Genomic DNA, 26,550 nt, shown 5'->3' on the forward strand with positions numbered 1-26,550 from the left:
AGATAGAGCGCATGACCGGGGGTCATAGGGTCTGAGGAAGCGAATCCGGGAGAAAGGGCGCGCATGTTTGAAATGGAAAAGCGTCGCGGTTGCTATTGATGGAGAAGAACATCATGATGAAACAGTTGATTTACAAGTGGGATGCACTTTTGAGCGCTACATCCCGTGGGATTCGTGCTGATTGTGACAACCGGTTAAATGGCGTCCCTTGACAAGACAAGAACAAGATGTATGTCAGGAGAAGTGCAGTATTATCATAAGGAGAGCCAAACTTGGAATATGAAGGAGGAATGGAGGGGGGAAAAAGAGGCAGAGGAGGTCTAAGAAAGAGGGGGAGGAAGAGGGTGAGCTTGAGTTGGTTAAAAGTAGCAGAAAAAAAGTGAGATGGTTGTTCTTGTTAGAGAAGAATGGTAGAAAGTGCAAGCACGGTGAATTGAAGACAGGGTGAGAAATGGAAGTGAATGAGGGCGAAGTATCAGAGGTGGTAGGTATGGTGAACTTGGAGCCTGAGGCTTGCACTGAGGGTCAGGATAAAGATGAGTCTGTGACAGTAGGAGTGAAGTTTTTGGAAAAAGTGTACCCTTTTCTTTTGGCTGATCTATTTGTGGTTTCAGGGTGGGTGAAAAGAGTTGAGTGCTGTGGAATCGGTGAGAGTAACCAGAAGTGGTCTTGTGATAATTGTTTGCGTTTCTGCTGGTCAGAGGGAGAAGCTGCTCCTTGTTAAAACGAATGTGGGCAAGAGATGTGATTTGTTTTGCTCTCAAGAAAAGGGTGCCATTGAAAGGAGTGATTTACAAGGGTAGCGGTAAATGTGAAAGTTGACCAACTGAAGGGGAAGATTCCTGGTGTTTTTGATGCTCGTCATTTGGTGTGACACAGACAGAGTGGAGAAACAGAGTGATTGTCTGTTCTTTTGAGTTTTGATGTTGAGTCTTTGTCTGACAAAGTGATGGTAGGATATATAAGTACAGGCTTTTGTACCGAATACATTACGTTGTTACAGATGTCAAGCTTATGGGCATGTGGAAGGAGGGAGGTTCGTAGGTGTGCAGAAGAGCATGAGACACAGTAATGTGTAGCATTGGGGAAAGTAGTGGTATGTGTTAATTGTAGAGGTGCCCATGGGGCTGGGGATCAGAAATGTTCAGTGAGAGAGGCAGGTTGAGGTTTCCAGGGTTAGAGTAGAGCCGAAGTTGTGATATGCTGAGGCAGTGAAGAAAGTAGAGGAAGATGGGTCAAGGGGTAGAGATCCTGAGAGTGGTGTGAGTACCCAATACAGAGGGATAAACCAACAAGTGATATATGTTTCCGCAAGATTGGATTTTTGGCATTTACAGCAATGGTTATCAATTGTACTCCAGGGATGGAACTTAAGTTGCAGAAAATAGTTGTGGTGGCAGCTGCAGAGAGGTATTTGGGTGTGCCGAGACTTGAAGATTTACAGGGTGGTGGTGTCGCATCCTTTCAGGCTGTTGGCCTAAAGTAGGACTAAATAGATTTATATAGTGGAGTATGGTATTTATTTAAAAAAGTTTGTGAGTGTAGCGTTAGATATGAGGGTATTTGTTGTATTCAAATGTATTTATTTTTAAAGTAAAGTATAAGGGAGTTATACTCCAGTCTAGTAGGTGGCGGTAATGCAACATTTATTGGGTGCCGCCAGCCGTTAAACATCGAAGAAGGCGTTGCAGTGCAGCATTTACAGCTCCAACCCATGTAGGCCTTGTTCACACTGCAGGTCTTAATAATCAAATCCGTTTTGGAATACTGACTGTTCAAACAGCAAGTTATAAGTGCACAAATCGGATTCTGTCTGTTCAGACTAATAATTTGCTTACATGGCTACGCCACGGCTGTTTGGTGCTAGTCACTCAGAAGTTGTGTAGCATGCTTAGGTGACAATAATACCTGCCATGAAAGTCTCCCAGTTGCTTTGAAGGTTCGAATTCAGTGTAAGAACACTTAAAGCCTCAAAAGATATGATCCAACTTTCAAAATGAGACCTTTTTGGTTTGCCACAGCAGTCAACTGGCTAGCTTTTTAGCACATTCACTCATTTGTTTGTAATTCAAAAATTAGCAACCACAAGTTCCTGTCAAACTGACAACAAAGTAGCTAGCAAGCAACAAGATATGGCGTTCTAAAAAAACAAAAATTTGCAGATTAGGCCATTCAGACAAGTCCCATGGCCACGAATAATATTTGTATCCTTAAAACCACCGACGAATGTGGTTTGAAATGTGTCTTGAAATACCTGATTTAATGTGCTTTGTTGTTCAGAATGCAGTAAAAATATAATTGAATCGGATATGCAAAATAATAGGATTTGCGTCGCTTCAACTTGCAAGTGTGAACAATTCCTGTTCAAATTACATACAGTATGTCAAATTTACTAAATGTCTTTTTTTCTAAAGAAAATATGATTGAAGGGTGATGTTTGCTGACTTTCCTAATGTGATTGTGTGTATCCCACACAATGACCATAACCATCAACATCAAGCAAATTCATCTAGCATAAAGCACGGTTTCATCCAAACATTTCATGCTCATTAATTATCTGAAGCATGAAATGCCGACAGATAATTTGTTCGTTCGACATGGTAGGATCTTTTTGTGTCGGTAAAATTGTGAGAAATGGCGGTGGAAACGCCCTTATGCGCAAATATGTATAGAATAACTATCATATCATGGACACTCACTGACATTTGTGGCAGCTTCGCATGATGAATTGTTGTTTCTACCTTATTGCCTGTGTGCTGTTGTCTGTGCCCAATATTGTTTGTACCATGTTTTGTGCTGCTACTATGCTGTCATGTGGTGTTGCAACCATGCTGTGTTGTTGTCTTAAGTTTCTCTTGTCAAGACTGCAGCCCCCGTCCCCGCAGGAGGTCGCTTGGTTGGCCGTCATTGTAAATAATAATTTGTTCTTAACTGACTTGCCTAGTTAAATAAAATATTGAAGTCAACTTGGAGTCACGCATATATGATATAATATGTTGTGTGGTCCTCACACTAAAACCCGAGAAAGTATGCAGTTTACTCCGTACAGATGAAATAGCATGAACTTCACAGGCTGGTGAATGTGCAAGGTGACGAGCTTGATGCTCCTTTCAAATAAATATCGATGGTGTTATTCTGGTGACATGATTATTAATGCTTGGCTGCCATTTGACCAATACAACTAACATCGTTCTAAATCATACACGCACTGTATCTGCGAGCTGTTTGTTAGAGCGCATGTGGGCTCATTGGCTATATAGCAGTTTTTGTGACAAACCCACCAGTAGAGTTGAAAATGCGATAGAAACCCTTTTAACACATGTAATTCCGTACATGGGAATTGAACAGTAAACGTACTTTTTATGTGCACAACGTCATCACGCACAGCGCATTTTCCGCAAAAAAAAAGTTTGATGGAAACATCTCCTGGTGGGAAAATTCGCATATTATTTTAGCATATTCACATGAAAATCTCACAAATTGGATGGAAACCTAGCTATTGATAGATAGTACCCTTTAATGAGGATTGTTGAGTGGTACATAGCCTACGTTATTATAAACCATCTCTGGTACAGTGCTGTTTAAAAATGTGAACACAAGAGGGCGCATGTTCTCACAATTCACCGGTTTGAAAGGAAATGACTCGTACAGGAAATATTGTGGAAACTCCCACTAGCCCATGCCTCCACCAATCCAATGCTTTTACATTTTTGGGAAGTAGTAAACGAGTGCACACTGCAGAATAAATTATATATTATTGGGAAGCACACAGGGATAATGAGGTATGATAAACTAGAAGTCTGTGGTTGTACAATGTCAGGCTTGCCAGCCATGCTGTAATTGTACTGTAAAAGCCTAAATCACAATGTTGAATATGATGTTGAACAATATGTTGAAGGACTTGTAAGATAAGAATATGATTTTTTTGATCAACACAGTACTAGCTTCTTCATCATGAATAATGGTTGTCTCTTACACTGTATAAGGGTACCTGCTTTATAGTCAGTTATCAGTCAGTTATACAACCCAGACATTTAGGCCATACCCTATTTTGTTCTAAGGTTATGTAGAGTGAATTGTCTGTTTTTTTTATTGCACTTTGAAAACCTGTTTTAATTCTCTGGATGTAAAATAAAATGTGACAACCACTGTTTTGCCGTATTCAACAGATCATTATTATTTATTTACTTTCAGTGGTGAGGGTCCATCAATAATTCAAATTTCTGATATCAATAATATTTTTATATGACAATAACCTTCATGGTGGCCATTACAGTCGTGAATCATTTTGAATAAGATTCTACTAACTTTGCACAACTCTTAGGGAAACATATCCATGTTTTTTGGGGGTCAACATTTGGATGGGGATCATTAATGGACGACAATATTCAATGCTTGTCACTGATTTTCAAGAATATTTAAGTCAGGACTGTGACTACTAGACCATTCAGGAACACTCAACACCTCTTGGAAAGAGGCATTAGAATGTGTGTAATTCTGCTGAAAAATAAAACTATCACAGAGTTAGGTTTTCAGAAGATTGTGGCAGCTTTTCCTCTAACTTTTTACCTGTTTCTCCTTTCATATTTATTTTGATCCTAACAAACTCCCCAGCCCCTGTCGGTAACAAGCATACCCATAACATGATGCTGCCTCCACAATAATCACCTTATTCAAAATGATTCACACCTGTAATGACTGCCAATGGTGCATCCACCACAGGAGGCTGCTTAGGGGAGAACGGCTCATAATAATGGCCGGAATGGAGCAAATGTAATGGCATCAAACACCTCAAAATCATGTATTTGATACAATTCCACATATTCCGCTCCAGTCGTTAACACAAGCCCGTTCTCCCCAATTAAGGTGCCACCAACCTCCTGTGGCTTCCACCAAGTATTAACTATGGCAGGGCTGCCAGAAAATGTGTGGTGAGGTGGCATTTGCCCCAGCACTTTTCAATCTGGTGTGACACTGCCACACCACTTTTGATTTAGTTTAATATAATACATAGATGCAAAGAGAGAAGGGCAAAGTGCATCTTAAAAAAAGTTATTTGTCTCATGATTTGTCAACTCACAAACAATTTCTCTGTCCTTCACATCGGAGTGCTGCTGCAGGCTCAATGCATGTCTTGACCAATTCGTTTCAAGGAAATCGCAGGTGGCGTGGGCCCGGCTACAACACACAATGCACGGTCTACACTTTCCTCCGGTATGATGGTCCCCAGAAATCTTTTGTCCAGTTCCCAGTTTGTCACCTTATGGTCTCAAAGAAGCGGCAGCCCCCCCCCCCCCCCCCCCCCCCCTCCAAAAGGCACAATACTTTCATTACACATCACCCCTTGGCATCAAGTCCCAGATTGGTGAACAAGTTATCCAGTCACATCTCTTTGTCTTTTGGCAATGCTAGGGACACCCACAGTGCTTTTAATATAGTATTTTCAACTTACATATTTGACACACATGATTACATTGTATGTTCTATTCATTCAGTAATTATTATTTAACATGTCCTCACCTGGAATTTGAACTCACAACCTTTTGGTTCACACCATTCAACACTTCCTGCTATGCCACCATGTCTGTATCAATGACTGATTTCACCTGTAGGTCTATCCCTACACTTTGCAATTCAAAGTAAATCTCAGCTGTTAAAAATACACTGAAGAAAAAGTATTACATATTAAGAAGTAACATTAAAACATAATAATATGCCCCACCAACATTAGACAACTGCACTGAAAACCCAAACTCAAATGTCTGAAATAAGTCAATTAAATCAATGAGAGAATAGTCAGAATAACTGATAATTTAAAAAGCAGTGCAGATTGCAATCTTTTGCTAAGTGCAGAGATGTATTATCGGTAATGATTGTGTAGGGGACTTATGAAATTCAGAATTTGTGATTCAGCAGAAAGATTAAGCTCACAATTCAGAGGTTGTGAGTTTAAATCCCAGGTGGGGGTCATATTGAAAAGTTGGTACTAAGTGATCATGTCAAAAGTAATCATATTATCATTGATTAAAGATTTGTACACTATTTTAGCTGAATGGTGAACCGCTTACCTTAACCACCATGCCATTTAATTACTTTACTTATAATGGATTGGGACACCTGGAACCATCACGTGACAAAAGACTCCAGGGGACTATGACACAACATCTCAAGAACATTCAGGGGACCATGACACAATGTCCCAAGAACGTCCTAAAAACATCCTCGAGGACATCCCCAGGACAAACAGGGAACTAGAGTGGTTGAAAAACGAGTTTTAATGACTCCAACCTAAGTGTATGTAAACTTCTGACTTCAACTGTATCCCAACCGGAAGCCATGGATTACAGGCAACACCAAGTTTAAGGCTAGAGCTGCCGCTTTCAAGGAGTGGGACACTAATCCAGACTCTTATTAGAAATGCTGCTACATCCTCAGATGAACCATCAAACAGGCAAAGCATCAATACAGGACTAAGATTGAATCCTATTACATCGTCTCTGACCCTTGTCGGATGTGGCAGGGCTTGAAAGCTATTACGGACTACAAAGGATAACCCAGCCATGAGCTGCCCAGTGACATGGCTATACTCAGCCTTGTCTCAGGATGGTAAGTTGGTGGTTGAAGATATCCCTCTAGTGGTGTGGGGGCTGTGCTTTGGCAAAGTGGGTGGGGTTATATCCTTCCTGTTTGGCCCTGTCCGGGGGTGTCCTCGGATGGGGCCACAGTGTCTCCTGACCCCTCCTGTCTCAGCCTCCAGTATTTATGCTGCAGTAGTTTGTGTCGGGGGGCTAGGGTCAGTTTGTTATATCTGGAGTACTTCTCCTGTCCTATTCGGTGTCCTGTGTGAATTTAAGTGTGCTTTCTCTAATTCTCTCTTTCGCTCTTTCTTTCTCTCTCTCGGAGGACCTGAGCCCTAGGACCATGCCCCAGGACTACCTGACATGATGACTCCTTGCTGTCCCCAGTCCACCTGGCCGTGCTGCTGCTCCAGTTTCAACTGTTCTGCCTTATTATTATTCGACCATGCTGGTAATTTATGAACATTTGAACATCTTGGCCATGTTCTGTTATAATCTCCACCCGGCACAGCCAGAAGAGGACTGGCCACCCCACATAGCCTGGTTCCTCTCTAGGTTTCTTCCTAGGTTTAGGCCTTTCTAGGGAGTTTTTCCTAGCCACCGTGCTTCTACACCTGCATTGCTTGCTGTTTGGGGTTTTAGGCTGGGTTTCTGTACAGCACTTTGAGATATCAGCTGATGTACGAAGGGCTATATAAATAAATTTGATTTGATTTGATTTGACACACGCTTACCACACGAGCTGAATGCCTTTTATGCTCACTTCGAGGCAAGCAACACTGAAGCATGCATGAGAGCACCAGCTGTTCCGGACAACTGTGTGATCACGCTCTCCGTAGCTGATGTGAGCAAGACCTTTAAACAGGTCAACATTCACAAAGCCGCGGGGCCAGACGGATTACCAGGATGTGTGCTCAAAGCATGCGCGGACCAACTGGCAAGTGTCTTCACTGACATTTTCAACTTCTTCCTGACCGAGTCTCTAATACTAACATGTTTCAAACAGACCACCATAGTCCCTGTGCCCAAGAGAGCGAAGGCAACCTGCCTAAATGATTTTCAGCCCGTAGCACTCACGTTGGTAGCCATTGAGTGCTTTGAAAGGCTGGTCATGGCTCACATCAACACCACCATGTCGGAAACCATAGACCCACTCCAATTCGCATAACGCCCCAAAAGATCCACAGATGACGCAATATTAATCGCACTCCACACTGCTCTTTCCCACCTGGACAAAAGGAACACCTATGTGATAATGCTATTCATTCACTACAGCTCAGCGTTCAGAACCATAGTACCCACAAAGCTCAAGACTAAGCTAAGGACCGAGGGACTAAACACCTCCCTCTTCAACTGGATCCTGGACTTCCTGACGGGCCGCCCCCAGGTGATAAGGGTAGGCAACAACACATCTGCCATGCATATCCTCAACACTGGGGCTCCTCAAGGGTGTGTGCTTAGTCCTCTACTGTACTCCCTGTTCACCCACGACTGCGTGGCCAAGCACTAATCCAACACCATCATTAAGTTTGCTGCCGACACAAAAGGGGTAGGCCTGATCACAGACAACGAGGAGACAGCCTATAGGAAGGAGGTCAGAGACCTGGCAGTGTGGCACCAGGACAACAACCTCTCCCTCAAAGTGGGCAAGACTAATGAGCTGATCGTAGACTTTAGGAAAACGAGGTCTGAACAGGCCCCCATTAACATTGATGGGGCTGAAGTGGAGCGGACCGAGAGTTTCAAGTTTTCATGCTCCAAACACACCAGAGAGTTGTGAAAATGGCACAAAAACACCTTTTCCCCCTCAGGAGACTGAAACGATTTGACATGGGTCCCTAGATCCTCAAAAAGTTCTACAGCTGCACCATCGAGAGCATTCTAACCGGTTGCATCACAACTTGGTATGACAACTGAACGTAAGGCGCTACAGAGGGTAGTGCGTACGCCCCAGTACATCACTGGGGCCAAACTTCCTGACATCCAGGACCTATTTACTAGGTGGTGTCAGAGGAAGGTCCAAAAAATTGTAAAAGACTCCAGGCACCCAAGTCATAGACTGCTACTGCACAGCAGTGGTGCTGGAGCACCAAGTCTAGGACCAAAAGGATCCTTAGCAGCTTCTACCTGCATGTGACAAAAACTATTTTATTTGATTTGATCCTCCAGGGGACCATGACACATCCTAAATACTTCCTCTGGGACATCCCCAGGACAATCCGGGAACTAGAAAAAACCTCCAGGAGACCATGACACAACGTCCCTAGATAGTTCAGGGGACCTTCAGGGCACCATGACACAAGGTCCTAAGAATGTCCTAAAAACATCCTCAGGGACGTCCCAGGACAAACTGGAAACTAGACAAAACCTCCATGGGACCATGACACAACATTCCAAGAATGTCCTAAAAACAGGACAAACCGGGAACTATAAAAATGTCCCCCAGAGAATGCTCCCTTGCGACCCTCATGCAATGTCTTAAGGACTAGTAAAGTTCAAATCTAGAAAACCTCCTAAAAAGGTAATGACATGGTTCTCAGTGACGTCCTGGGAACTTACAGGGAACTTGACAAAGAACCCCCAGAAAACATTTCCTTGGGACCATCACGCAACGTTCTCAGAACGTCAGTGGAATAACGTTGCGCCAAAACCCTTAAGGGACTTAATGGGAACGTCTGTTTGCTGGGATGCTGTATTGCATGGAAACAAGACTATTTTTCTGTCTGATCGACTGTAGGCTACTAACAACAGCAGCTGCATAGTCTACCTAAATTAACCTGTAATGTTGTGTGTTTATAGCCTATTTGTTTGTGATAAAATGTGAATGGGATCAATTTCGTTTATATTCAAATTTGTGTTGACAAGGCTAGACTTTTTTAATCCCAAATTATTAACTGGAATTAGTCAATAAACACAATAGCTGACATAGACTGTGAGTAAATGGTTTATTCGGCCTACATTTGCATAGGGAAAGCCTACACAATGCAAACCTGCATGAAGCAAACTCAGCCTTGTGAGTGTTTCTTTCTCTGTGTCTGTGTATAGTTGTTCTTTAACATATAATTCATATGAACAAGTACAAGGTTGTTGCAGTTTGACAGGGGTTTCATCCAGGAGTTTTTTTTAAAACCATGTGACCCAATAAGGAAAATTCTGATCCCATCATAGCCCATATTAAACCTTTTTACAACAGATTAATGACGTATAAGATCCAGATTTTTAGCTGGTTTGGTTACCAGATCAGGAAAAACTACGGGCCCCAGATTTTTCTTTCACTTTAGAAATTTGAAGTACGTATACATTAATTAATAATTGTTGAAAAAAACCTAATTGACGAAAAAAAATACAATTATTGATATACCATACACAATTTAATTATTCACTTCTTTGCGGGACTAATTCGGTAGATATGGATATCTTCTATCGAGCCTATTACTGCTTGCTACTGGACATTTTGGTGTAGTTTGTTTTATTTTTGGGGGGCGGGGGGGGTTCAAATTTCACACTGTAACACGCTATGCCTCATGTCAAAAAGATCCCCTTGCTGTCCCTCAGGAGGGCATCCTGCGTATAATAAAAAGGAGATTAGTGTGAGCAGCCATGCTGAGGATTGGGTGGCAGGCTGTGGTTGGTATGGCAACAGATTAGTGCAGTTTTTTCCCCCCAGAGATTCTATTAGGTTTATCCAGTTGCCATGGATTTGGACAGGTTGAGATCTCCTGTCCTTACAGTATCCAGAGGCAAGGACCATTAGTGTTTTATGGACCAATCACTGAATGTTGCTGTCAGATTGCACTCAGATAATAATTGTTTCATGGTTTGTTTCTTAAAACAGATAGTCTTGGAAATGCAATTCTAAATGATGTGTGTGCTTTGACCAGAATACAATAGCTAGGCACTGACGAAAGGCTGTATAATACCACAGTGATTCATTTTTGCTAACTCCAATGAGATTTTCACCAGTGGAGTGAAAATTTGGGTTTAAGGGGGTTTGACAGGAAATCATTACTGTGTTTTAGGGATTACACATTAGACCATGCTGTGAAAATACTGTGCAAATATGTTTACAACAGGAAGTCTGAGGCACAAATATTTAGAAAGAGTGAGGTGATAGAATACAATATGACATATAAAAATGCTTTTACATTGGCCATAGCCTGTCTACAAAAGCTTGAGATTCAAAGGGTACAATATCAATTTTGCTGAGCTATAATGGAATTAGATTTCATTTTCTACATAATTTTATCCCTGCCCCAGTTCACCAGACAATGTGTGGTGGTGATTATCCTTGGTCCTGCTCATTTCTCACCTGTCAAAAAGACATTAGCTCCTGGGCACAGTCAGTCATTTTGATTACTGAGGCTTGAAGTGCATGACAGTGTACCAGAGCAGTAGGTATCATTGAAAGTTCTTAGGAAACTCTAACATGACATATTTATTTTGACATTGGGCTGTTGATACTGTAGTCTTGTTGGAAAGCAGACGGGAATGTATTGGTATTTTTGTTGTAATCAGGCTGAACTTTGCCACAGGGGCTTTATATCACCAGAATAGGGATTTGATGCATTAGGTTTGATTTCCTATATCAGCCCCACAGGATGTTCTAAATAGGCCAGTCATTCCAAAAGCATATGTCAATCATTTGACATTGTGTTAGAGTAACATTTATAGTGATGTATTTCAGTACAAATTCTCATATTGGCTAAAGAGTCTAAAAGGTTTGTGGTGAAACATAAATAACTAACAGGAAACAACAGTCATTCCTTCTGGAGAAAAAGAGAGAGAGGGAGAGAAAAAAACTGAATAAAAGAAAAAAACGGAGAAAAAGAGAGGGAGAGGCCTCTAGTTTCAGTAAGGGAGACACAAGGTCAGGGAGTCCTGGATAAATGCCTCTCCCTCTCTGCTGTTGAAAGTCCCATGGTGTTCAGAGAAAACGTGGCGTTTTGCTATTGCGGCATTGCTTGGTCAGTGGAATCTTTGCTTTAGGCTAAATTAACAAGATTTCGAATGTGAATGTTTTCCATTCACCTCTGCTGCAGCTCTGTTTGAGCACACTGGCATTGGAGAGTTTAAGTTTTCTTAGCCAAAGGGGCGGTCTGCGTTTTTAAGAAAGTTGCCAACCAAGTTGAAAGAATTTGTTGAGTTCTTTTCCCTCCATGTGTTTAAGCTGCATAAGGAATGCTGCTGTCGCTCTATGACTGCACCAACATCGCTGCAACACCAATAATGACTTAGTCTGCTCTGTGACACACCACATAAACATGATGAATAATGGATGAATAAAAGAGATGAGAACAATCCCATTTTCAAAACAAAGGTCTACACACACTGCTCTCCCTTTAAAAAACACAAAGATGGAGCTCCACATAAAACCTAATTGCATTCAGATTGTGGTAGATGTGTATTACATGAGTCATGAGTACTTAATGAGTATGAATTAGCTGTAAGTGTTTCAGAATCTATGTGTTCAGTCTGGCCTGTGGGTTGGCCTGCTGCATATTTGAATTGGAATCCCCTCCTACAAAAATGGTATGACAACATCCGTCTTAGTTCAAAGTCCTGCCCAAACCAGAGAACACATGGAATATCCACCCAACGTCCTCTTTTTAAGCATAAACATAGGCCTACATCCAGGGGAACGCGATAGTGTTCACAGGAAGCCACCGTGACAGTTATTCAAATGAGTTCAGAAGCTCTCCTTTGTTATCGCAGCAGACTGATGAATTACCTCAAGTAATTATTTCCAGGAAAGTGGTGTGCTTCTATACATTGATTTTAGCTGAGCCATCAGACGTAACCATTTCCATGTCAATGATTGTGTTTAAATTGCCTTTTTGGTGGCATTGCCCCCTCTTGATTTATTCAGACAGACTAATTAATCAGTTAGGTTGATTGAGGCTTATCTCTTGAGGCTAATGACTTTGGGCTGGACTCAAAGTATGCCTCCTAACTGCAGACACAGTTCATACTATTAGGTTTGTAATTACAGGTTGATAACAGTGTAAATAAAAATCCAATATCAATTTCCGGGACCTACAAATCAGTCCATTCCAAATAGGTTAATGAAAGGGTTGCGTGTGTTTGAGAATAAATTATATGTGCAATGGCAAGGCACAAATGGAAGAAAACAGTATTCTATGTTTTTGGCCAATGACATATAGATAGATATATAATTAAAGACTATCTGATTAGAATGTAGCTGTTCTATTTTGACTGTGTTGCTATTAGTTTTATTCATTGTTTCAAGGCAGACCATGTCTATCTTAGGCACACTGTAGGTATGGTAGTTTCCCCCAAGTGCAACTGAGATCTGGTCATGATGGTTGATGGGTAGCCAGCAGATTCCGGCCCTACCGTTCCGACCCTACGGCCTCTGCAGAAGTCAGGGCATTCATACCTCCTGCGCTTCACGGAGCAGAGCTGTTGAGCAGAGCTGTTGTGAAGGAAGTTATATGGAGCCCTCCGCATTGTTACAAAATTTGGGAGGTGCTCGGCATCGCCATGCGGGGCTTGATTTGGCCTCCAAAAGCCACCGGAGGCTCCGAAATTGTGTCACACCTTCCGTATGGAGCCTCCGGCCTGCATTGCCAGATCAAGCATTGCCTGATGAACCATAAATCAGCTATAAGACACTGCGATTCCGGTGTGAGAAATGTCACACCAGCTCTGACCGATATCTCACAGTGTCTTAACTTATACATGTTTGCATTCCGACCCTTGTGCAGCTCAGTGTAAACAAGCGTTACGGTAGGGTTGGAATCTGCTGGCTAGTTGATGGGTAGAGTTCAAATTAAATCAAATCAAATTTTACTGGTCACATACACATATTTTGGGTGTAGTGAAATGCTTGTGTTCCTAGCTCCAATAGTGCAGTAGTATCTAATAATTCACAACAATACACACAAATCTAAAAGTAAAATAATGTAATTAAGAAATATATAAATGATAGGACGAGCAATGTCGGAGTGGCATTGACTAAAATACAGCAGAATAGAATACAGTATCTACATATGAAATGAGTAAAACAGTATGCAGTAGCCTCTAAAGTGCAGGGTTGAGTAACTGGATGGTAACCAGCTATTTAACAGTCTGATGGCCTTGAGATAGAAGCTGTTTTTCAGTCTCTCGGTCCCAGCTTTGATGCACCTGTACTGACCTTGCCTCTGGATGATAGCGGGGTGAACAGGCTGTGGCTCGTGTGGTTGATGTCCTTGATGATCTTATTGGCCTTCCTGTGACATCGGGGGCTGTAGGTATCCTAGAGGGCAGGCTGTGTACCCCTGGTGATGTGTTGGGCAGACCGCACCACCCTCTAGAGAGCCCTGCGGTTACGGGAGTGCAGTTGCCATACCAGGCAGTGATACAGCCCGACAGGATTCTCTCAATTATACATCTGTAAAAGTTTGTGAGGGTCTTAGGGGCCAAGCTGAATTTCCTCAGCCTCCTGAGGTTGAAGAGGCGCTGTTGTGCTTTCTTCCCCGCTGATGAACTTGAAGCTTTTCACCTTCTCCACTGCGTCCCTTCGATGTGGATAGGGGGCGTGCTCCCTATTTAAAAAAATATATATATATTTCACCTTTATTTAACCAGGTAGGCCAGTTGAGAACAAGTACTCATTTACAACTGCGACCTGGCCAAGATAAAGCAAAGCAGTGCGACAAGAACAACAACACAGAGTTACACATAAACAAACGTACAGTCAATAACACAATAGAAAAATCTATGTACAGTGTGTGCAAATGTAGAAGAGTAGGGAGGTAAAGCAATAAATAGGCCATAAAGGCGAAATAATTACAATTTAGCATTAACACTGGAGTGATAGATGTGCAGATGATGATGTGCAAGTAGAGATACTGGGGTGCAAAGGAGCAAGAGGCTAAATAACAATATGGGGATGAGGTAGTTAGGTGTGCTATTTACAAATTGGCTGTGTACAGGTACAGTAATCGGTAAGCTGCTCTGACAGCTGATGCTTAAAGTTAGTGAGGGAGAAATAAGACTCCAGCTTCAGTGATTTTTGGAATTCGTTCCAGTCATTGGCAGCAGAAAACTGGAAGGAAAGGTGGCCAAAGGAAGTGTTGGCTTTGGGGATGACCAGTGAAATATACCTGCTGGAGCGCTTGCTACGGGTCAGTGTTGCTATGGTGACCAGTTAGCTGAGATAAGGTGGGTAGTGGGTAGCTTTACCTAGCAAAGACTTATAGATGACCTGGAGCCAGTGGGTTTGGTGACGAATATGTAGTGAGGGCCAGCCAACGAGAGCATACAGGTCAAAGTGGTGGGTAGTATATGGGGCTTTGGTGACAAAACGGGTGTCACTGTGATAGACAGCGTCCAATTTGCTGAGTAGAGTGTTGGAGGCTATTTTGTAAATGACATCGCCTAAGTCAAAGATCGGTAGGATAGTCAGTTTTACGAGGGTATGTTTGGCACCACGAGTGAAGGAGGCTTGTTGCGAAATAGGAAGCTGATTCTAGATTTAATTTTGGATTGGAGATGCTTAATGTGAATCTGGAAGGAGAGTTTACAGTGTAACCAGACACCTAGGTATTTCCAGACACCACATATTCTAAGTCAGAACCGTTCATAGTGATGCTAGTCGGGCGGGCGGGTGCGGGCAGCAATCAGTTGAAGAGCATGAATTTAGTTTTACTAGCATTTAAGAGCAGTTGGAGGCCACGGAAGGAGTGTATGGCATTGAAGCTCGTTTGGAAGTTAGCTAACACAGTGTCCAAAGAAGGGCCAGATGTATACAGAATGGTGTCCTCTGCGGTCTGTGTAGACATGGATCAGATAATCACCAGCAGCAGAGCGACATCATTGATGTTTACAGAGAAAAGAGTCGAGTAAAAGGCCCGAGAATTTAACCCTGTGGCACCCCCATAGAGACTTCCAGAGGTGTGGACAACAGGCCCTCTGATTTGACACACTGAACTCTGAGAAGTACTTGGTGAAACAGGCGAGGCAGTCATTTGAGAAACCAAGGCTATTGAGTCTGCCGATAAGAATGTGGCGATTGAGTCGAAAGCCTTGGCCAGGTCGATGAAGATGGCTGCACAGTGGGGGTTATGATATCGTTTAGGACCTTGAGCGTGGTTGAGGTGCACCCATGACCAGCTCTGAAACCAGATTGCATAGTGGAGAAGGTATGGTGGGATTCGAAAAGGTTGGTGATCTGTTTGTTATCTTGGCTTTCAAAGATTTTAGAAAGGCAGGGCAGGATGGATATAGGTCTATAACAGTTTGTGTCTAGAGTGTCTACCCCTTTAAAGAGGGGGATGACCGCGGCAGCTTTCCAATCTTTGGGGATCTCAGACGATACGAAAGAGAGGTTGAACAGGCTAGTAATAGGGGTTGCAACAATTTCGGCTGATCATTTTAGAAAGAGAGGGTCCAGATTGTCTAGCCCGGCTGATTTGTAGGGATCCAGATTTTGCAGCTCTTTATTGAAGTCCAAGATCATTTCCTTTGTTTTGTTGACGTTGAGAGAGATGTTATTTTCCTGGCACCACTCTGCCAGGGGCCTCACCTCCTCCCTGTAAGCTGTCTTGTCATTGTTGGAAATCAGGCCTACTACTGTTGTGTCGTCTGTAAACTTGATGATTGAGTTGGAGGCGTGCGTGGCCACGCAGTCATGGGTGAACAGGGAGTACAGCAGGGGGCTGAGTACGCATCCTTGTGGGGCCCCTCTGTTGAGGATCAGTAAATTGGAGGTGTTGTTTCCCACCTTCACCACCTGGGTGGCGGCCCGTCAAGAAGTCCAGGACCCAGTTGCACAGGGCGGGATTCAGACCCAGGGCCCCGAGCTTAATGATGAGCTTGGAAGGTACTAGGGTGTTGAAAGCTGACCTATAGTCAATGAACAGCATTCTTACATAGGTATTCCTCTTGTGAAGATGGGATAGAGCAGTGCGATGGCGATTGCATCGTCTATGGATCTATTGGGGCGGTAAGCAAATAGAATTGTGTCTAGGGTGTCAGGTAAGGTAGAAGTGATATGATCCTTAACTAGCCTCTCAAAGCACTTCATGATGACAAAAGTGAGTGCTACGGGCAGTAGTCATTTAATTCAGTTATCTTTACTCTCTTGGGTACAGGAACAATGGTGGACATATTGAAGCAAGTGGGGACAATAGACTGGGATAGGGAGAGAATGAATATGTTCATGAAGTTGCATATGGTGTGCTGCTGTGCTGTCCCTAGATTTTGTTTTTGAAGTTGCAGCGGGGATTTGCATGTAGTCTTACATGTTGCAGGTTATGTATGGGAGGGAACAAACCTTCTATTCATCCTCCTCATTGTGCACATTTTGTATGATATCCACAAGGTGTCACTGAAATGCCTTCAACCATTGTCAGTTCAATGATTAATCAGTCACTGCTTGGCAGCTATTTCTTTTTACTTTCATTCCTTGTCTGGACATTATTATTGGTCTTTATGTGTTAACACAAATTATTTTTCTAGTCCTGTTTGAGATAATTTATTATATGAGTACAACCCATAACCTACATAGGCTGCACACAATGCATAGGCCTAGTGACAGACTCACGTTTACCTATAATCACTGACAAAGCTGACACATAAAATGTGAATCAACCTAACATAATACATTTGAGGTTATGCCCTGATAATCTAGTCTCTATGTCTATATACAACATAGTGCATTTCATGTGGATGGGGAAATGTCCATGACAACGTCAAAGAACTAACTAGCTCATTGTTCTATCTGACAATGTGCTTGCGCCCTATTTTCTTGAGCGCATTTGATTTTTGGCGGAAGAAGACACGTCCTCTACGGGTGAACGAGGAGGCTGGAATGGAAACGGAGTCGAGGGGGGCGATACTTCGTCTAGAGCAGAGCTCCATCAGTAGACTCAAATCACCCAGTAGTAGTAGGTTATACAGCCGTTATTCCCCTTTTCCAGCCAAGTGACTAAGTGATAGGAGAAGGACATCTCTGGCATATATATAATTGGAACAATCGTTGGCTTTATGCGGGGGAAAATGCAACCTTCAAGACTAAAAGGAACGTGATGGGAAGAGCATATATATACAATTTTTTTTTACAGAATATTCTAACTCGACGTCCATTGGAGGAAAGCAGTTAATGTTTATAGCTCTGTGCTTCGTCATCATTCAACGTTAGATTTTTGTTTCATGGACCATTTTATATATTATTAGCCTACCAGTACAGGTCTAATGTCTTAGTTTAGCACATGATTTAGCTGTAGATAGGTCAGCTGCCTTTACAGGCACAGACTAGATGGGATTCAATGGTTTAATGTTTTTTGATGGATTCCTTGTCCTTTAGTAAGTAAGTAGCAAGACAATCTAAGGTAGCTGCTGGTCCGAGAATTGTGGATTAATTAAATTTTTCAGCAAAACCAGACGTCTATGGACATTTGTTCGTCATCGGCGAAATGAGTGTATGTTTAATTAAACCAAGCACATGAACGGCGTCTAAATTAAGGTCGTGTTCAGAGGGGTGAAAACCGACGTTGAGAATATTCCCCGACAAGGAGAAATACAATTTAATTCATATTCTCTGGAATTGTTGCTGTCCACCACAAGGAAATGGGAAGCGAGGTTTTTACGCCGTTGCTGGAGCAATTTCTGCTCACGCCTTTGGTCGCCTGGGTAAGGCACCCTAATGAACTATTCTCATGGAATTTGAGTCTCCCAATTAAGCTGGGTATCAAAAATAAATGCTAAATTAAAAGTGATTTGGTTTTGCTGACATATTTGGCGTATTGTCCTATTTTTCAGGTTAAGGCGGCTGGGCATTCATCTGGAAACGATGGCACCAAACTATCGGAATACATTGAATTAGTGGATGGCATTTATTTAAACGAGATCATGCTTGAGATGTAAGTAGTAGCGTATTTGTCTTTTATGGGTACTCTCTTCACATTAATCAATTAATGAATGGCCACGCATGCTTCTCTGATCCATTGGTCAACGTTCGCCCTGCACTGTAGGTTACAGTCGACGCAAACACCCATGCACACATAAATTATTATTGATACAAATTCAGGACTTAAATTCAAACAATGTTTTTATTAATTCCTTAGAATGACACATTTCATTAGTGAAATATGTCAACAAACGATGCAAGGATGGGGTGTAAATCAGAATGAAATCAGTGTGAATTGTAGGTATTTTATGCAGTCAGTTCCACCACCTCGAGTTCTGAATCGATGGCTCGAGTCGGCATCAGTTTATCTTCCACTCGAGCAGTCAGTCACAAAAAAATGTCAGAACGTGAAGTGTCATCTGCAGCCTACTGGAAGACTCCCTGGCGCGTGCTCTTCTTGCCTGCTAGAATTGTACGGAGGGCGGCTATTCTGCCTCAATCACCCAGCCGACCCCTTGGTGAAGATTCAAAATGAGGAATCCGTGAATCTCTGCCATGATCACAGACACGCACGATAAATAAGAAGGCGGTCTCCACCCATGCTTTTGTCTGGGCTAGGTGTGCATGATACAGTGTGTCAATTTTGGCGTATTAATCCTGTACGTGTAGAATAACAATGACACCCCTAATCCAATTAACCAGTGCCTCTGACATTTATTATTGACATTATCGCCCTTTGACTTTAAAACCAGAAGGCAAACATCACATGAATTTCCTTTGTGTTATTGTCGAGCACTCTCTCCTTGCTCACTGTAAGCTTGTTACTTATCATGCATTCTATTAACAGGTCTAAACTCTACTGTGCCAATTATCTCACAGTTGTCAGGTAGGCCTACTACGATCTGGCCTCATGCTGCCTTGGCAACACTGTCCTAGGCTCTCTAGTCTTACTGGGTTGCCAATGACCTTGCAAACCCTACTCGGTTCTGTTTCAGCAAATTTGGTGCTGTATTCATTTCCATTACCCCAGTCGTCATACTAGTAGGACTAGTTTACAATTGCCAATATAGCATGTCAAAGCCTCATATTTGGAATTGTTGATTCTCAGCTCAAGAACAGTTTTCATTTTTAATTAACTGTAGTTCAGCTGTGCTTGTTGGTCAGCAGGATGTTGGGGCAGGCCAGTCATTTCATCCTAGCTTTGTGTGTGTGTGTGTGTGTGTGTGTGTGTGTGTGTGTGTAGTACATTTTTGGGCAGCTGTTGGCACTAGTCTGCCCAGCAAGACTCACACAGAGGGCACGTTGTCAGAAGCTGTTGTGAATCAGGTCTTTGTCTCAGTTTATGACGGCTACATGTTTAGTTACAACAGTTTCATCTACATTGGCTCTTTTAAATGTCATCTTTTACTGGTAAACATTTACCTTTAGCTGGATCAAATTATTTTAGTCCCGCATGTTCTGTGATTTATTTGATTGGCCCCTATCAAAATGCAGTGCCTCCAGTGGTCCATTTAGTTGTATAATATAATTGTTGTGAGGGTAGATGTAGTTAATATTAACCAGGTTACTGGTTGATTTGGTTCCGCTCATATGGCTTCATTCAGCCTGTTCAACAGGTCATAGCTACCAAATGTGATGATGTCTGCAATGATGCTGAATTCAGAACACATTCGGAGCAGGGAGCATTATTAACCACCCAGAGGTTTGCAAAGCTAATGGCTTTGCCAAACATGCCAACCCTCTCACTGCCTGTGTCTGTGTTGAAACTCTGTGCTGTTATTGTGGGCGTAATGGTAGGCATACTTGATATTGACCTGCCTGTGATCAATATAGCCTCATAAAGGGGGGGCTCAGTCTTTCCCATGAGCAGCCATTATCGAGAGAAGATTAAAACTATCCATTTAAAAATGCACTTCTACAAGGCATACAGCAATCATCCTTCTATCACAGGGCTGTGAAGACTTTTAGCTTTGCACATCTTTCTAGTAGAGGATGCATCATGTACTGCATGAAATGAACATAAAACAAGTTGTAGAGCTTGTTGTCCAAATTCTGAGTTTGCCTGACTACCATTTGAAGCATCCCTTGTTGAATAATGAATGTGTGTGATTCATCACATACTGTACACAGATTGGGTCTCCAAATGATTTAAGCAGCTGTATGTATGTTATTTTGTAATAGTTCTCTCTGCAAGCTGTTGACAGGGAGGCAGGCAGACGTCAGTTGTCCAGGAAGCCCGGCTGGATAATCTAACGGCTAGTTGGAGGCACAGATGGCGTGGTGTCTCTGTTCTGCCCCTCAGTCACTACTGCCCAGCCAATTAGACCTCCCTTCAGCGACCTGTTTGGGTGAAGCTCAGACTGGACAGAAAACTGTAATTTCCCTCTTCTCATCACAGTGGTAAAAAAAATAATCTGGTTGTACATGCATAATCAATTACAATGGTTTAGGTGAACATTTGGAATAAGGTGACTGGCTGCTTGTTCATAGTGTCTGCAAAGGATGACCTCAAGGTCAAATTGTGGCCAATTCCGAGCTAGAAGCATTGAAGATAGATTTATGTATCAAGGCCATACTACATCCCCCTCATTCTGGAAGTGATATTGTTAGTATTAATATCTCCCATTTCAGTGTTCATATGCAATCACCTCAAAGTCCATGAAGCTAAGATCAATGAGACTATTGAGCATGTGTGACATACACATGTGAATTCCACCTGAAGCCATGCAGCATTTGTAAGGAAACCACCCTACCTGTGTTCCTGAGCCCCTCTCTCAACACCTCCGTCAGGACAAAAGCACTGACCAAGCACGGCCCACTCCCAACCCGACATGACCACTTAACACAGTTTAGAGGAAGATAAGATAGATAAGAAATCTGTTGAATGACAACATTTTCATTATCTTAATCCAGATAGGATTAAAATCTCCAGCAGCCCCCCAATTCACACCCCTACATGGTTTCTTTCACCTGGAAAAACGGGTTATAAGATGCAACAGCGTCAGCACCACCACCTCTCTGCACACTGATGAACCAGACACAACACGCCTCTCTGCACACTCTCTCCCTGTGTTTTCACTGAGCAGCACGCCTCCTGCTTTTGTTCTCTCCTCTGCTTCGGTAGAAGGGGTATAATTTGTATTCTTGCTGGATGGCTGGTGTGTATTTGCTGAATTCTCCACAGCTGGGTTCTTTATCCTTGGAGATCAAATGCTTCAGTCGTAGGCTACTGACTGCCAGCCAGATATACAGCCAGCCAGATAGATAGACAGACAGCCATCCAGTCAGACAGAACATGCTGCATCCTCCACCATTTTGCTTGGCAGTTATTTGCCACAGATCTCCCTCTCTTCCTAGACTACTTACCATCTATGTGCCTGAACCAAGACATATCTCCCTATCTCTCTACCTATGGTTGGTGTGAACACAACAGAGCTGTTTGTTCTGTCTTTGAATGGTCACGTAAACAGGGGACATGTCTGATGTCACTAAACTATTGAGGATGTTGAGCTGTAAAAAGCCATGTGAGTCATACATGCAGGAAACAGCTGTTGTGATCTTGAAAGGCTTCGGCTTTAACCAGGCCATGCAGAGACTCACAGGAATAGGAAAGGCCCAATGGAAATGTACAGCAATGACACAGAGCTCCATAGAGAACAAACTATCCATTAAAGCGCTTGAAAATAAGGCCGAGCTACAGTACCTACTGCCGCCGTTCCCTCTCCCTGGATTATATACCATGTATGTGCTCCCCTGTAGAGAGAGTATATTTCAGTAGATTGCCGTGATACCGGTGCTGTCTGTAAGGGGCTGAGAGCTGACAAAATAAATGCACACACATGAAACGATGGCAAAGGACTACAGCAGCTCTCTCTCTCTCTCTCTCACTCACTCACTCACTCACTCACTCACTCACTCACTCACTCACTCACTATAAGTTAAGTATAACTATAAGAAATCTAAGATGTGTGAAATAAATTATACCCAGCTCAGGGCTCCAGCTTTATTTGGTTTCCTAACTTGCTAGCTAAGTGGCTAGACGTCAAGATCAAGTTTATTGGATACAACAGAGACATGCAATCCCCGCCTGTGTCAAGATCCCTGCTCCCTAAATGGTGTGTATTTTTTGTTGAAATAGCGCCCCTTGTGTGAACTTCCTGTAATATGGTATACCCCGGTATGGTACAGTAACGGTATGAAACTCTGGGTACCGCCCAACCCTAGTTTGGACTGAGAGGCTCACTGGGCAGCCGTTCCCTGCTCTACCCTCTGCCCCCACTGACTTTGATGCAGCGTGTCAGAAGTAGGTTACTCCCCAGCGCAGCGCACGTAGGATCCCCCGGGCAGTATTGTGCTCTGCATTGACTATTGACTTGTGCTTTGACTCTCCGTTTTTCAAAGCCTATTTAATCAGTGTGGTACAGTATTTAGATTTTGTCGACCTCACAAAGGCCCCTATTCAGGCGCCCGCAGCCAGTAACACTGGGGGTGATGTTGTCCAATGAGGGGGTGGGGTGGGGGGGGCTCAGCCCAAAAAAACTAAGCCGTGGCAGGATTGGGATTGTGTTTTCATGGCACATTGAATTGGCTGTGTGTTTCTGGCCCTGTGATGTATAGAGATGTGAGTTACTAAATTAGCATCCTCATTCCCCAGCTTCCTCTCTGTGCAACCAGAGCTCGGCCTGACAGGATTACAGCTCCCGCCATGCTATTTAATTAAGGGGTTAAGACGACCCCCCACAGGGTTCCTCTAGAGGGCTCTGAATGAGCGGCAGGGTCACGTGGCCAGTGCCATTCAGAGCACTGTTAAAGAGGACCCTGTCTTTCTGATTTGCAAGACTGAGGCGGCAGTGTGTGTGGGAGCACAGCTGATCAAAAGGCCTCAACGCATCCGCTGTATAGACAAGTCAGTTCTCAGGGATGGTGGCTTTCATTAAAAATCATTATTGTTGTCATTTTTTATTTAGCTGAGTTCATAGTTCAATGAAGCTCCCTGGTCTCATGAATTGGGCCTTTTATTTTTTTTTCTATGCCCTACTGCTTATCCTTATCAACACAGGATTTTAGGAAGACGCTGGACACCTGTTTATTACATTTTGCAGTTGCTTGGCAACGGGCCTCTTTTTTCAATCATGGGTATTATGATGGAGACTCATTTAAAGACCGTTTTATCTCTTACTGAGTAGAGTGGTTTTTCGTGGAATTATCTAGAACAGAGTTAATGGTGAGGGAAGAAATTGTGTCAAGGTTAATTTGAAATCAGCCTTATACACATGGGGTTGTGTTAGACATCAATGCAAAAAGTTTGGATCGCAGATGCAGGCGTTTATTCACGTACATGCACACACGCACACACGCATGTATACACACAACCCTGTTTACTATAGATTTAATAACCATGCCATTAATGGGTTAAATGGCCATGCGACTAATGAGTTATTTTGTCATAAAGAATAATCGTGCCGTCCTCCAACATTGGGACATGCATAGTCTTTATCAGCAAAGCTTTAAGATCTCCAGATTAGACCAGTAGATCAGCGCAGCGCTGCATGGTCGCACCATCAGATGGGCTTCAGTGAGAAAGGTGGTCAGAGGAGAGTATCCAGAGACATCTGACCAGTGAAAGAGGCCTGCATGTCTGAATCTCTCAGCTTGTAAACCATGTTGGTCCAAAACCTTTGGTTGATGATCATCAAAGCACAGGTCTGAACTGACAGGCGGTAGAGGAGAGACTCAGAAATTGGGTCAACTTTGATGGTTTGTTCGGTCATATGGTCTGTGAAGAAAGATGAGATTACAGTATATTCCTATGCTTATGTCTTGTTAATGTTCAATCGTTCAATTCCACTTTATTGAATTTCAGGTACACTACATGTGGACACCTGCTCGTCGAACATCTCATTCCCAAATCATGGGCATTAATATGGAGTTGGTCACACTTTTGCTACTATAACAGCCTCCACTCTTCTGGGAAGGCTTTCCACTAGATGTTGGAACATTGCTGCGGGGACTTGCTTCCATTCAGCCACACGAGCATTAGTGAGGTCGGGCACTGATGTTGGGCGATTAGGCCTGGCTCGCAGTTGGCGTTCTAATTCTTCCCAAAGGTGTTCGATGGGGTTGAGGTCAGGGCTCTGCTCAGGCCAGTCAAGTTCTTCCACACCGAACTTGACAAACTATTTCTGTATGGACCTCGCTTGGTGCATGGGGGCATTGTCATGCTAAAACAGGAAACGGCCTTCCCTAAACTGTTGCCACAAAGTTGGAAGCACAGAATCATCTAGAATGTCATTGTATGCTGTAGCGTTAAAGTAGGGTTGCACATTTTGAGGAATATTCAGAGCTGGAAACTTTCCGTCTGAATTAACGGGAATATATGGGAATTAACGGAAATATATGCAAATTAATATTAATACCATTTAAATGTAATGTCTTTTGCATTGGATATATTTACCATAACATATGGAGACAGAAACATAAACATTTTACCTTATCATAAGTAGACATAATTAAAAATTATTAAATCCTTCCAATAGAAATTTTAAAAACAATTTAGTTATGTTGAATTTTAATTAGAGTTGACTCTTCACATGGGATGATTTCACTGAACGACAAAAGAAAGGGAATATTGAATGATCCCCAATGATCCATCGCATCTCCCAAAAACGTTTTCAACATACATCTGTAAAATTATAGTCTAGAAACTAAAGCTTTGGTTGTCCTCCTCTCAGGCTTATATGTCTTCTCCCTGGACCTCCTCAATGTCCACCTCTTGAACATCAGACTCTGAGCCTCATCTTCACGGTCACTTTCCAACCTTGTTGAGGATGGCCCGTTGTCAGGCTCAAAAAGCCTTTGATGGCCACCAATTCTTCAACCCTTGTATCGGTCAGCCTGTTGTGTGCTTTGGTGTGTGTGTTCCCAAACTAGGACCAGTTGCGCTCTGAGGCGGCTGATGTTGGTGGGATTTGGAGGATGATGGAGGCAACAGGGGAAAGAGCCTCAGATCCACAAAGTCCCTTCCTCCAGGTGGCTGATGAGATATGTTGGCACGACTGCCATATTGCATCTCCATCCCAAAGCCCTTGCCTAGAAGTGTACTTCGCCAAACTGCCAAGAACCTTGCCCTCATCCAGGCCAAGGTGGCGAGACATGGTAGTGATGACACCATAGGCCTTGTTGATCTCTGCACCAGACAGGATGCTCTTGCCAGCATACTTGGGGCCCAACATGTACACTGCGGTATGTGTGGGCTTCAGGCAGAAGTCTTCACGCTTTTTGATGTATTTCAGAACTGCAGTTTCCTCTGCTTGGAGCAACAGTGAAGTGGGCAGGGCAGTATGGATTTCTTCTCTTACATCTGCAAGCAGAGTCTGAACATCAGATAGGATGGCATTGTCTCCCTCAATCCGTGCAATGGCTACTGCAATAGGTTTCAGGAGTTTCAGGCTGCTTACCACTCTCTCCCAAAATACATCATCCAGGAGAACCCTCTTGATGAAGCTGTCCATATCGGAAGACTGTAATATGGCCATTTCTTGGAGAGACTCCTTCCCCTCCAGGAGATTGTCAAACATGATGACAACACCACCCCAACAGGTGTTGCTGAGCAACTTCAATGTGGTGCTCTTATTCTTCTTACTTTGCTTGGTGAGGTAGATTGCTGCTATAACTTGATGACCCTTCACATACCTAACCATTTCCCTGGCTCTCTTGTGGAGAATCCATTGTTTTTAGTGCCACAATGTCCTTGAGGAGCAGATTTAATGCATGAGCAGCACAGCCAGTGGGTGTGATATGAGGGTAGGACTCCTCCACTTTAGACCAAGCAGCCTTCATGTTCGCAGCATTTTCTCTAACCAGTGGAAATTCCTCCTGTGGTCCAAGGTCATTGATGACTGCCTTCAGCTCATCTGCAATGCAGAGACCGGTGTGTCTGTTGTCCCTTGTGTCTGTGCTCTTGTAGAATACTGGTTGAGGGGTGGAGATGATGTGGTTAATTATTCCTTGCCCACGAACATTCGACCACCCATCAGAGATGATTGCAATACAGTCTGCTTTCTCTATGATTTGCTTGACCTTCACTTGAACTCTGTTGAACTCTGCATCCAGCAAAAT

The 26,550-nt window shown here is 43.0% G+C and overlaps 1 protein-coding gene across 5 annotated transcripts in view; it reads left to right on the plus strand.

Moving 5' to 3' along the window:
* Positions 1 to 17,359: 17,359 nt before the first annotated feature.
* The window catches only part of LOC110530085 (girdin), an 80,596-nt gene continuing 71,405 nt past the window's right edge, over positions 17,360 to 26,550 (plus strand). For 4 of the 5 annotated variants that reach the window (XM_036986194.1, XM_036986209.1, XM_036986205.1 and 1 more), the window contains exons 1-2: positions 17,361 to 18,215; positions 18,345 to 18,445. In XM_036986194.1, coding sequence (XP_036842089.1) covers positions 18,153 to 18,215; positions 18,345 to 18,445 — 164 coding nt within the window. In that variant the 5' untranslated portion in view covers positions 17,361 to 18,152. Of the gene's footprint in view, positions 18,216 to 18,344; positions 18,446 to 26,550 lie in introns of all 5 variants that reach the window. The other variant, XM_036986199.1, reaches the window with a different exon arrangement.

This window comes from Oncorhynchus mykiss, chromosome 1, assembly GCF_013265735.2.
Source record: "Oncorhynchus mykiss isolate Arlee chromosome 1, USDA_OmykA_1.1, whole genome shotgun sequence".
NCBI classification, from domain to species: Eukaryota; Metazoa; Chordata; class Actinopteri; order Salmoniformes; family Salmonidae; genus Oncorhynchus; species Oncorhynchus mykiss.